General features: G+C 40.9%; 1 protein-coding gene across 2 annotated transcripts in view; it reads left to right on the top strand.

The window, feature by feature from the left end:
- Positions 1–13,070, top strand: part of spc25 (SPC25 component of NDC80 kinetochore complex) — a 42,250-nt gene that overhangs the window by 23,229 nt on the left and 5,951 nt on the right. For both annotated transcript variants that reach the window (XM_020526325.2, XM_048598804.1), the window contains exons 2-5: positions 8,816–8,884; positions 9,348–9,530; positions 11,790–11,855; positions 11,942–12,088. In XM_020526325.2, coding sequence (XP_020381914.1) covers positions 9,389–9,530; positions 11,790–11,855; positions 11,942–12,088 — 355 coding nt within the window. In that variant the 5' untranslated portion in view covers positions 8,816–8,884; positions 9,348–9,388. The remainder of the gene's footprint in view (positions 1–8,815; positions 8,885–9,347; positions 9,531–11,789; positions 11,856–11,941; positions 12,089–13,070) is intronic.

Below are 13,070 nucleotides of genomic sequence, written 5' to 3'. Positions count from 1 at the left end.
TGCCTCACTCCAGGTTTATGGGGACTTGGTGAGACTGCATTTGTAGAGTATCCTGTGCTATTTTGGTCTCCCTACAGAAGAACAGAAGACATTGTTGCCCCAGAGGGAATGCGGCAAAGGTACTCTAGGCTGGTACTGTGTATAACAGGACTATCGTACAAGGAGAGATTGGTTTGAGTGTTCCTGTATTGAATAGAACTCAAAGGAATGAGAAAGTGTCTGATTCGAAAGGATAAAATTCTAAGAGGGCTAGATAGAATTGGTTTAGCGAGGATGTATCCCCTGGTTGTGGAGTCTAGAACCAGGGCTCACAGTCAGAATACATACAGGGTGGGGCATCCTAGGAGTGAGATGAGAGATTTTGTTGCTCAGAGGGTGATCAACCTGTGGAGACAGGCTCATTGAGTACGTTCAAGAGTGAGATAGATGATTTTTTTTCCCGATATTAAAGCATCAAGGGTCAAGGAGACAGAGCATGCATATTGTTTTTCTATGTTTTTCATTAATGGCAGAGCAGGCTCGGAGGGCCAAAGGACTTTTCTTGTGAGATCCTGTGTTTATATGTGAGTGAGAATCACTGAAGAGATGTGAGAGGAAGTGAAAATCACCAACAGTAGAGAGTCTGAGAGGAAATCATTGAGATGATTGCGAAAGAGCAAATCGCTGAGAAGAGCAGTCACCCCAGAAAACAGGGAGAGAAAGGAAATTACCAAGAGGAGAAGCGACAGAGAGACAAAATCAGTGAGAGGAGGGGGAGAGAGAGAGAGAGTCAAATAATCAAGCAGATGATATGGAGGGAGAAAATCGTTGAGGAGGAGGAGGAAAATACACTGAGAGGACTGGGTGAGAGAAAATGACTGAGAAGAGAGGAAAATATGGGGAGGAGACCCAGATAAGAATCATTCAGTACAGAGGGATTGACTGCCATGCTAGGATGAGAAAAGAAATTGCCAAGCTGGGAGAGTAAGAGAAAATCACTAAGACAAGAGGCTGAGAGAGAATATTACCAAAAGGAAAGAGAACATCACAGAAAAGAGATAGAGAGAAAGGAAGTGGGAGTGAGAGAGAAAATCACTGATAAGAGAGAGCGACATTCACCGCAGAGAAACAAAATTAGCAAGAGGAGAGGCGACAGAGAGAAAATCACTGAGTGGAGAGAGAGAGAGTCAAATAATCAGCAACATGATATGGAGTGACAAACTTGTTGAGAACGAGGAGCAAATTCACTGAGAGGATATTGAGGACACAGGGAGAAGACTCACTGAATACAGAGGGATTGACTGCCATGCTAGGATGGGAAAACAAATTCCCAAGATGGGAAAGTGAGAGAAAATCATTGAGAGAAGAGGCTGAGAGAGAACATAACCAAGAGGAAAGAAGGAACCAAGAGGAAGAGGTAGAGAAAGAAGGAAAATCACTGAGCAGGGAGAGAGAGTGTGAGGAGAACTCCCAGAGTTGGGAGAGAGGGAGAAAGTCACCACGATGCAGAAAGGAGAAGTTGAGGGAGAAAATTACCCAGAAAGGAGGCTGAGAGAGAAACTCATCTAGAAGAGAAAGTGAGGAAGAGAATCGCGTGAAGACCAGGGAATAATCACGGAGTAGCTTGAGTGAGAGAGAAAAAATCACCAAGAGGAGAGCGAATCACTGAGAAGAGAGGGAAAATGACTGAGGAGATGATGTGTGAGAGAGACAGACATAACAACACCAAGTGGAACGACTCTCACTAAGCAGCAAGAGTGAAAGAGAAAATGCCCAAGAAGATAGCAAGAGAGGAAATTCCTGAGAGAAAATGACCCAGAGGATTGCAAGAGAGAAAATGACTGCGAAACCAGAGGAAATATCACTGAAATGAGAGTGAGAGATACGATTGCTGAGAGGAGGGAGAGTGAGCCAATCACCAAAAGAACAGTGAGAGAGCAAATCACTGAGAAGCAACAAAAATTGTCCAAAATTATCGAGAGGGGAAGGCTTCGCTGAGAGGAGAAGAGACAGAGAGGGTAAATCACCGAGAGGTTAATGAGAGAACAGTTTGTTAAGAGAAAGGGGAAGAATTGTTGAGAAGAGGGAGAGTAAGAAAATTGCTGAGATGAAAGCGATTCACTGAATGAAAGGGCTAACAGTGAAAATTACCAAGATGAGAGCGACAGAGAGAGAGAGGTGGAATATCACCGAGGAAAGAGAGAGCAAGGAAATCTCCTAAAGAAGAGAGGGAACACATAACCGAGAGAAGATAGAGAGAGAAAATCACTGAGAAGAGAGAAAGAGGGATTGTCATTGAGCAGCGATTTGTGAGAGTGAGAAAAACATCCAGAGGCCAGACAGCAGCAGAATATCACTGAGAGGACAGAGGGAAAATCACAGGAGATTAAGAGAGAGCGAATTTCACCAAGCGAAGAGAGATTCCTTGAGAGGTGATGAAGGAGGAAATCCCTGAGAGGACAGAGGGAGAGAAGATACCTGAGGAGACTGAAAATTGCCAACAGGAACTGGTTAGAGAACAAGTTGGCAACAGTAGGGAGATTCAGCGAGAGAAGCATCTGAGAGAGAGAATCATGACTGGGTGAGATAGAAAATCCCTGAGAAGAGACAGAAAGCAAGAAAATAATCACAGAGAGAAAATCATTGAGTTGAGACAGAGAAAATCACCACGAAATGAGAGTAAGCAAAGTATAGCAACAGAAGGAATATCATTCAAAAGGGACGGAAGGAGAATTGCTTAGAAGAGAGAGGGAAAATCACTGAGAGGAGAAAGAGGGAAGAACTAGGAAGACGAGTGTGAGGAGAGGGAATAGATCACCAAGGTGAGAGAAAGTGATTGACCTTTTGAAGAGGGTGAGAAAGGAAATTACTGAGGAGAAAGAGAGCTAATCAATGAAATGAGAGAAATTCAGCAAGAGCAGATTTTAAGAGAGAGAATCATCGAGAGGCGTTGAGTGAATGCAGATCATCAAGGAAAAAGGGGTGAGAAAGCTACCGTGCAGAAGAGTATGTGAGAGAGAAAATGAGCAGAGGAGCATGATTCACCCAGAGATGAGGGTAAGAGAAGGAGCAAATCAACGAGTGGAGAGAGATTTCACCAAGAGGTGAGGGTGAAATGGAAAATTACTATGCTGAGAGGGAGAGAGAGAGAGAGGTCACTGAGGAAAGAGAAAAAGGAACCAATACTTCCATGTTTGCTCACAACTTAGAACTAGGTAGTATTTTGAGTTGTATGGAAGATGCAATATTTACCAGTTTGCTGACGACACAAGGTGGAATTGGGAGTTGTCAGGCGGTTCAAAGTGACTTCAGTGTGATCAGCACAAGCTGAGCATTTGGGCAAAGATGGTACATGAGGCATTATGTGGATAAATGTGAAGGGCTACATTTGCAAGTGAAGAACCAGAAGGCACATTATTACTTGACTAATGACATGGTTGAACATGTGGGTGTGCAACCTTGTAGATCTGTCAATGAAAGCAAACCGGCAGCCATAGCAAGCAATTGGAGAGACGAATTATATGTTTGGCTCCATTGCAAGAGGTAGGTTATATGTTAGAGTAGTGATGCCTTATTGCAGGTTTACAATGACTTGGTGAGACTGCATTTGTGGAGTATTAGATATACTTGCCCTGGATGGAATGTTGTAAAGGTGCACTAGGCTGATACTGTGGTAGTAGGATGATTGTACAAGGCAAGATTGGTTTGACTGTGCTTGTATTCAGTCAAGTTCAGAGGAAGGAAAGAGGTCTGATTGAATGGTGTAAACAGGGCGAGACAGACTAGTTGTGGGAGGGATGAGGAGTGTAGATCAAAAGCGCACATTCACATTACAGGTTTGGGTCATCTTAGGACTGTGATGAGGAAACTTTGAATGAAGAAAAGTGTGGCCAACTCGTGGAATTTGCAACCACAGAAAGATATGGATATTCTAGAAAGAGATTGATTTTTATTTCACATATTAAAGGAATTAAGGTTTTGGAGAGAAAGCGTGTACGTGACTTTCTGGTAGAGAGTCACCCATGATCATATTGAATGGTGCTGCTGGTGCACAGCTGAATGGCCTTCTCCTTGTTCTGTGTGTCTATATTTTCTATTCATGACACAGCAGGCATGGAGGGCCAATTAGCCTGTATCTATTTCCAGACCCCATGTCTGAATGTGAAAGAGAAGCACTGAGATTTGAAAGGAAGAGAGAATCACGAAGTGGCGAGGGTGAGAGAGAAAATCACCCAGAAGTGATAGAGAGTGAGAAAATCAGTGAGAAGACAGTGAGGAAAAGTCGCTGAATTGAGAAAGGAAAAATCAACGAGCTGAGAGCAGTTTTCCGAGGAGAGGATAAGTGAGAAATTGCCAAGAGTATGTGAGGAAGTGAGTTGACCATCGAGGGGAGAGAGAGATAAAGCGATTCACCGATAGGAGAGGACGAGAAAGATAATTACTGAGAAGAGAAACAGATTACCGTCTGTAATTTGCTGTTTGTGACTGTTCTCAGTGAGAGATTCACCAAGAGCTGGAACAAAATGAAAGTCACTGAGTTGTTGGAGAAAATCATCAACATTTCCAAGCTTGCTGACAATCAGTTCTGAAGAAGGGTCACTGGACCTGAAATGTTAACTCAGCTTTCTCTCCACAGATGCTACCAGAACTGCTGAGTTTTTCCTCCAATTTCTGTTTCTCTTTTTTTGATTTCCAGCATATGCAGTTCTTTGTTTTTTCTTTGTTGTTTAATTAAAGTGAGGAGGTAGTTGCTGAAAGCAGTTGATCCCAGATATGGAGGTATTGTCTTAAAAGCAAAGACTAAAGAGTTTGGAACTTTATTTTCTGGAGTTTAGAAAAATGAAACACGTCGGATTCTTAAGGGACTTCACAGGGTAAATGCTGAGGGGATACTTCCCCTCATGGGAGGAATTTCTTCTCTTGGAGGCTTTCTGAGTCTTTGGATTTCCGTGCCACAGAGAAGTGTGGGGGCAGAATCCTTTGTGTTTATTTAAAGCTGAGATTGATAGATATATAGATGTATAGATTCTTGATCAGTAGTAGAATCAAAGGTTATTGAGGAAGAGCAGGAAAGTAGACGTGCGAAATGTCAGATCAACTATGATCCTATTGACTGGTGGAGCAGTCTTGAGGGGACAAATGGTTGACTGCTGCTTCAGTTTCTTATGTTCTTTGTAAGGACGGCAAATGGTATGTTGCAAAATGTTTTTGTGTTCAGAAGTAGAGATTTTTCCAGGGTTTTGTTGAGATCGCGCATGGAGTATTCTGTGCAATTTTGGTCTCCCTACTGATCAAAAGCATATATATGTTATGGAGGAAGTGCATCAAAGGTTCACTAGGCTGACACTGTGGATGGCAGGATTATTGTACGAAGAGAGATTGGTTTGACTGTGCCTGTATTCAGTAGAGCTGAGAGCAATGGGAGAGTGTTTGATTGAAAGGTATAAAATTCTAACAGGACTAGACAGAATCGGTGCAGTGAGAATGTATCCCCTGGTTGTGGAGTCTAGAACCAGGGTTCACGGTCAGAATACATACAAGGTGAGGCATCCAGGATTGAGATGAGGAAATATTTCTTCACTCAGAGGGTGATCAACCTGTGGAAGTTGTAACCACGGAAGGCTGCGGGTGCAAGCTCACTGAGTACCTTCAAGTACAAGACGGAAGGTTTTGTTTTTCAGCAATTAAAGCTTCAAGGGCTGTGGAGAGAGTGTGTGGATATGGTTTTGAAATAGGGGATCAGCCATGGTCACATGGAATGGTGGAGCAGGTGCAAAGGGCTGAATGCTCTGCTGCTTGTTTCTATGCTGTTCATTAATGGCAGAGCATGCTCGGAGGGCCAAAGGACTTCTTTTTATCAATCCTGCATTTCTACGTGAGAGAGAATCACTGAAGAGATGTGAAAGGAAGAGAAAATCACCAAGAGGAGAGTGTCAGACTGGAAATTACTGAGATGATAGCAAGAGAGCAAATCACCGAGAGTAGAGAGACATTCACCCCAGACAACAAGGAGAGAAAGGAAATAACCTAGAGGAGTCGTGTTTAAGAGAGAAAATCAGTGAGAGGAGTGAGAGAGAGTCAAATAATCAGTGAGATGATATGGAGGGAGAAAGCTGAGAAGGAGAAGGAAAATTCACCAAGAGGACTGGGTGAGAAAGAGAATTACTGAGAAGAGGACAAATAGAGGAAACAGAGAAGACTCGCTGAGTGTAGAGGGATTGACTGCCAAGCTAGAACGAGAAAATAACCAAAAGGAAAGAGAACATCATCCGAGAAGAGATGGAGACACAGAGACGGTTGGAAAATCACTGAGCAGGAAGAGACCGTGTGAGGAGCGCTCCCAGATTTGGTAGTGAGTGAGAAAGTCACAGCGTTGCAGAGATCGACTGAAAGGAAAAGTTGAGTGAGAAAATCACCCAGAAAGGAAGCTGACAGAAAAATCACCCAGAGTAGAAAGTGAGGAAGAGAATCAACTGAGAAGACAGAGAGATAACCACCAAGTAGCTTGAGAAAGAGAGGGGAAAATCACAAGTGGAGACATAAGATTACCAAGAGGAGAAGGGCTCTCGGAGAGGAGACGGGGAGAGAAAATGCCTTGAGAGTGTGAGAGAAAATTATCTAAAGGAGTAAGTTAGAGAGGAAATCAATGAGATGTTGGAGAGCAAAATTCACCTAGAGGTGAGGGTGAGAATGAAAATTACCAAGGGTAGTGGATACAGACAGAAAATTATGCAGCAGAAAGGAAATAGAGAGAGAAAATCACTACAAGGCGGAGTGTGAGAGGAAATCGCCACAGGAGGGCCAAGTCTGAACTGCCTTCTGGGCAATTAAGGAGGGGCAGTAAATGCTGACCCAACCAGCAAGGCCGCATCCATGATTTTTTTTTTAGAAAATCACCAGTAGGGGAGAGAGAGAGAGAGAAAATCAAGAGACGAGGGCAACCAAACCACTGAAAGGTGAGAGATGCACCAAGAAGTGAGGGTAAGAAAGAGAGTCAATCTCCAAAAGCATAGAAATAGGAAAAGGGAGAATCACTGCAAGGAAAGAGTAAAAGAAAATCACAGTGAAGGGAGAATGTGAGAGAATTACTTAACGAGCAGTAAGTTAGTAAACCACTGCAAGGAGAGGGTGATTGTGTGAGAAGGAGAGAGGGAAAATCGGGGTGGAGACAGCTCAATGTTCAGAGAGGATGGCAGAGAAAGAGATAAATCACTGAGAAGAGGGGGTGAGAAAATCACCAACAGGATGCAGAGAGGGAATCACTGAGAAGAATGAAAGAGAAAATCACCGGGGATGGAGTGAGAGAAAATGACAAAGAGGAACAAGATTTGTGAAGAAGAGATGGTGAGAGAAATTAAGAGAGAAAACCACCAAGAAGTGTAAGAGAGATCCTCTGTGAGGAGAGGGTAAAATAAAATCACTGAGAGGAAAGGCTGAGAATGAGTGAATTACGGGGAGGGAACAGAAGGTCACTGAAAGAGTGTGAGACAGAATCACAGAGAAGAGAGAGAAAATCATCAAGAGGAGGGACAAAAAAAGTTACTGAGCAGAGAGGGTGAGAAACTCACCAGGAGGAGAGAGGGTAAGAAAAAGAATCACCGAGAGGACAGGATGAAAGAAAATTACCAAGGAGAGAAAGAGAATCACTGAGATGAGGGTTGGAACTCTAAACTGATTTGTGTGCGTAATATTTCAGGTATCTGAACTGGTGGTTGGTGTTAGTATCAAAAATAGAAATTGTTGGAAAAGCTCAGCAGTTCTGGTAGTATCTGTGGAGAGAAATCAGAGTTAATGTTTTAGGTCAAGTGACCCTTTGCCAGAACAGCTTTCCTCCAGTTCTGAAGAAAGATCACTCGATCTGAAACATTTAATCTGATTTCTCTTCACAGATGCTGCCAGATCTGTTGAGCTTTTCTAGCCATTTCTGTTTTTGCTTCTGATTTACAGCATTCGTAGTTCTTCCGGTTGTTATTAGTATTTTTTTTATTTTTGATCTTGTAATAACCCACCTCTTACATTGTTTTCCTTTACATGTGATTAAAACAACACATTGAATGAAACCCCATGTAACACGAAACAATGTCAAATCTTTACACTGAGTGATAGCAAGAACTGCAGATGCTGGAGTCAGAGATTTCAAAGTGTGGAGCTGGAGGAACACAGCAGGCCAGGCAGCATCAGAGGAGCGGGAAAGTTGATGTTTCGGGTCGGGACCCTTCCTCAGAAATCTGTGATCCTCCAGCTCCATACTTCCAAATCTTTACACTGTTCTTCAATGTTTTTCATGTATAGGGAACTGTACATCATTTCAGAAGGATAACCATTTTTCACAGGAACTGTCTAACTGAAAAAAGTATTTATTGAGCTTATTTCTTTCTGTAAATATTTGGAAAATCTCAAGTTCTGTGTGGCCATGTTGAAATAACATTAAAAGAAAGCAAAAGCCTAGAAATTGATATTATTTCAAAGAAAACTTACTACCTGAATTGATAGTTATGAAGGTGAACTAAATATTGTATCAATCCTGCAACAGTTATTTTGGCCGCCCAAGTAAAATGTGCCCTCTCAAACACTGCAATGCTGAAATCTTTAATATTGCCCGTCTACCTGAGGTGAGTGAGTGTGCAGGTGATCTGTCCAATGCCAAATTCTGGACTGCATTTCAGTTCACTGAAAAATTACTTGTACAGGATCTCAAGAAATAACAATACAGGAAGATATTTTATGATTACTAATCAGTGAGGGTTCCTTATCTTTTGGTTTGAATGTACACAGTAATCATTCATTCAGTCATTTTAAATATTCAATGATCTAATAACAATATTTCTCATTTTAGGTCAAGGTTAAGAGTCCACCTTTTTGATCTTTCATACCTAGTCCCAGCAAAAACTTGACTATTTCATAGGTGAGTTTTCTGCATAAAAGATACAGAACAATGAATGCCAATGCTCAAAACTTCTCACTGGACTAGTTCACAATATGATAACATAACTCATATTACTTCACTTAAGCACCTAGAGAAAATTACTTTATGAAATGTATAAATTTTAAGAAGCGCTTTCCTCATTTGTCCAGTGCATCCACTGTCCCACTCCAAACATAAATAACCATCCATCTTTAAATATTTTCCATCTTTGATAGATATTAGAGTCTTTTTAAAATGTTCACAGTAATAGATTATATCCTGTGTTGCTGCGGAATTGCTTTTACCTTTGCAAGATTGAGCCTTTGACTTCTTTTAAGCATATTGATACCAGTGCAATTAATACCGCAGGTTATTGTAATATCGTGACAGTGATTTGATAAGTCTATATATCTTAATGAACATGGACTGTACCAATTACTTAATTTCCTTTTGATATGTACAGGTGTAAAACATTTTTAGGACAGAACAATTTGCCTCAGATCGATGGATATCTTCCAAGAAGATGCACAATGTCAGCTAAATGAAAAGCTAAATGAAACCAGGATCAAATTTTTGAGTTTGTGGGAAAACTATAGTCCAACAGGATTTAAACAGAAGTACAGAGAATCTTTAAAAATCACAGAAGGTACAAAATTGAGAATTCAAATTACTGTGTTCTATTCACATTAAGAATAGTATTTATGCATCTTATACTGTTTTATCCAATTTTAAAAGAATTTTTGGACTCTACTGTAAGAAAAACAGAGTTCCACATGCTACTGATCCTTTGCATAAAATAAATTTCTCATTTTCCCTCACTCTGTCTGATTGTGTTCCTTGGCTAATGTTGTAAACATTTTGATGTAACTTTACTCTAGGTGTGGTGTTGCGTTGGGGATAGTGGAATGGGTGGAGTTACGAGTTAATGGAGAAAAGCTTGTACTCAGAGCTGAAATTGACACCTTTGGCCCTTCCAGTGCATTGAAGTCACTAATGGTTCATCAAAGACTGAATGATGCTTGATAGCACTAGTATGATAGAGAAGTTATGGAGATATAGGAAACTTTCAAAGTGTGTACTTAGAACTTGACCTTATGTCTATGTATGGTACCGCCAAGTGAAAATATGTTTATAAGGAGGAGGATTGGACCAAATTTTGAGATAATAAAAGTAATGGTGTGCAGAAAATAAGTTGTGTAAAATGAAGCCTTGCTATGAGGATTTTATGTTTGGTGACTCTTGTCAGGATTATATTTCTATTTTCAATGAGCTTCTCTCACAAAAAGAATATTGTTAACTCTGGGTTTTATACTCTGTCATTTTATTAGTCATCATTAACCATATTTGCAATTGGTCATTGTACCCTAAGACATAGGGAGAAGAATTAGGCCAATTGGTCCATCAAGGCTGCTCTGCCATATGATGGCTGATACATTTTACAACCCATTCTCCTGCTTTCTCCCCGTAACCTTTAATCCCTTTTCCAATCCAGAACTTATCTATCTCTGGCTTACACTCAATAACTAGCCTCCACAGCTCTCTGGCAATGAGTTCCACAGATTAACCACCCTCTCGCTGAAGAAATTCCTCCTCATCTCCCTTCTAAAGGGTCATCCCTTCATTGAGGCTGTACCCTCGGGTCCAAGTCTCTCTTACTAGTGGAAACCGCTTCTCACTGTCCACTTTGTCCAGACCCTTCAGTGTTCTGTAAGTTTTAATGCAATCTCCCTCTTCCTTCTAAACTTTCCATTGAATACAGACACAGAGTCCTCAACCACTCCTTATATGACAAGCCCTTTATCCCTGGGATCATTCTAGTCAACCTACCTTGGACACCATCCAAACCTAGCACATCCTCAGATTTCCAAGGCCTTTCCCTGTTTAGAATATTCTTCCCACCAAAGTGCATAACCTTACAATTTCCCACATTGTATTCCATCTGCCACTTCTTTGCCCATTCTCCTCGCCTGTCTTTCTGCAGCCTCACTGCTTCCTCAACACTAACTATCCATCCACCTATCTTGAGTCATCTGTAAATTTAGTAAGAACGCCCTCTGTTCCATTGTTCAGATTGTAGCTTATAACACGAACAGTTGTAGTCCCAACACAGACCTATGGGGATTTGTCATCAGCTGTCATCCTGAAAAAGACCTCTTTATTCTGGCTGTCTGCTAGTCAGCCAGTCCTCTATCCGCGCACTAACCTTGCCCCTAACAACATGGGCTCATCTTATTTAGCAACCTCCTTTGCAACACTTTGTCAAAGGCCTTCTGGAAATCTAAATATATCATGTCTACTGGCTCCCCTTTGTCTTAACATGCTTGTTACCTTCTCAAAGAATTCTCATAGATTTGTCAGACATGACCTCCCCTTGATTGAAGCCATGGTGATTCAGCCCTATTTTACCACTCATTTCCAAATACTCCACAATCTCATGCCTAATAATGGACTCTAAAATATACCAACGAAAGTATTTTCTGAACAGGGACTCAGAAAAGTCATCAATATACTATACAACAATGCACTGTGCCTTTAGGAAAACCTTGTATACAGCATTACATTAGCAACAGGAAATAATGGTAAGTTAAGCGCTACAATGGCCCTTAAATTGAAGTTGTGTATATTTTTGTGTATTTTTTTTTTGGTTTTAGAGCCTCTGTTGCTGAATATAGGTTTTAGCAATTAGTGTATCTAGGGTCAAATTCTATTACTAGTGCAAAGGTTAATTTCTGGAGTTCTGTCAAAAACTTGGGCCTTGATTTGGGATCTTTAAACGATATTGTTTGAGTGTGTGATCCTGCCTTATTTTAGTGCAGTATTAAGTTTACTGTTTTCAGATGGCTAATTTCTGAGTGAATTTTATGTCATCCATAGAGAAATATCACAATTGTTCCTTATTTTACAGATAGATGTTTAGAGATATATGAAGAGGAAAAACAGATGTGTGAAAAGATCCAATTAACCAAAAAGGGTATTCCATATCATACAAATTCACTGCAGTTCTATATTTCAGCTGAAACAACTCATCACTAACGGGCAATGTCATTTTTCTTGCAGTTATTGCTGAGCAGAATGCATTCCTGGAAAAAACCCAATTAGAGCTGCAGAGCATCAACCAAAATTGTGAAAGTATTGAAAGGCAAAAGCAGGATGTATTAGAAAAGATTAAGAAGCTGAAAGAAGGACTTCTCAAAAAGCAGGAATGTATGTATAATGTAATTTGGATGGTAGGTGGAGAAGAAGAAAGAGTAACCTGATATATACCTAGAACATAAGACATAAGAGCAGGAGTAGACCTTATGGCACCTCAAACCTGTTCCCCATACTTTGATTACTTGAGTAACCAAGTCTATTTTTACCTTAATCTGTCCAATGATAGAGCATCCACAATTCACTAGGGTAGAGAGTTACAAAGGTTCGCAATGTTTTGAATGAAGAAATTCCCCATTTCAATCCTAAATTCATTGTCCTGAGACTGCTTATATGTTCATGATTCCTCAGTCAGAAGAATCGACCACTCTACCCTGTCTTCCATTCAGAATCTTTTATGTTTCACTTAGATCACATTGTTTTCTTTCAAACTCCAGAGAGTTCTTTTATTTCATAGGATGTAGTCATCGCTATTAAGGCCAATATGCGTTGCCTATTTGAGTGCACATGAACTGAGTGGTGCACTAGGGTATTTCAGGGGCAGTTAAGAGACAACCACTTTGCTGTGGACTTGGGGTCAGACCATGTAGGAATGGTAAATTTCCTTCTTTGAAAAACAGATGGGATTTTACAATAGTCTCATGATTTCTAATTCTAGTACTAACTTTATGTTCAAGATTTATTGATTTGAATTCAAATTCCAGCAGCTACCACAATGAGCTTTGAACCCATGTTAACGAATCTAGGCCTAAAGATTACTAATCCAATGCCATTATTCCACTATTTCTCTCTCTCTCTGTCTCCCCGTTTCTCTCTGTCTTCACCTCCCCCTAACCCCATCTAAGTGGGCGTAGGTTACTCAGCCTCATGTCAACTGGCAACCTTTCCAAAACAAAAAACAATCTCGTGAGATAGTAGGAACTGCCGATGCTGGAGTCTGAGATAACAAGGTGTAGAGCTGAATGAACACAGCAGGCCAGGCAGCATCAGAGGAGCAGGAAAGCTGACGTTTTGGGTCTGGACCCTTCTTCAGAAA

The sequence above is a fragment of the Rhincodon typus genome, chromosome 7, assembly GCF_021869965.1.
Source record: "Rhincodon typus isolate 14 chromosome 7, sRhiTyp1.1, whole genome shotgun sequence".
In the NCBI taxonomy this organism is placed as follows: domain Eukaryota; kingdom Metazoa; phylum Chordata; class Chondrichthyes; order Orectolobiformes; family Rhincodontidae; genus Rhincodon; species Rhincodon typus.
This window is presented reverse-complemented; position numbering and strand designations above follow the sequence as displayed.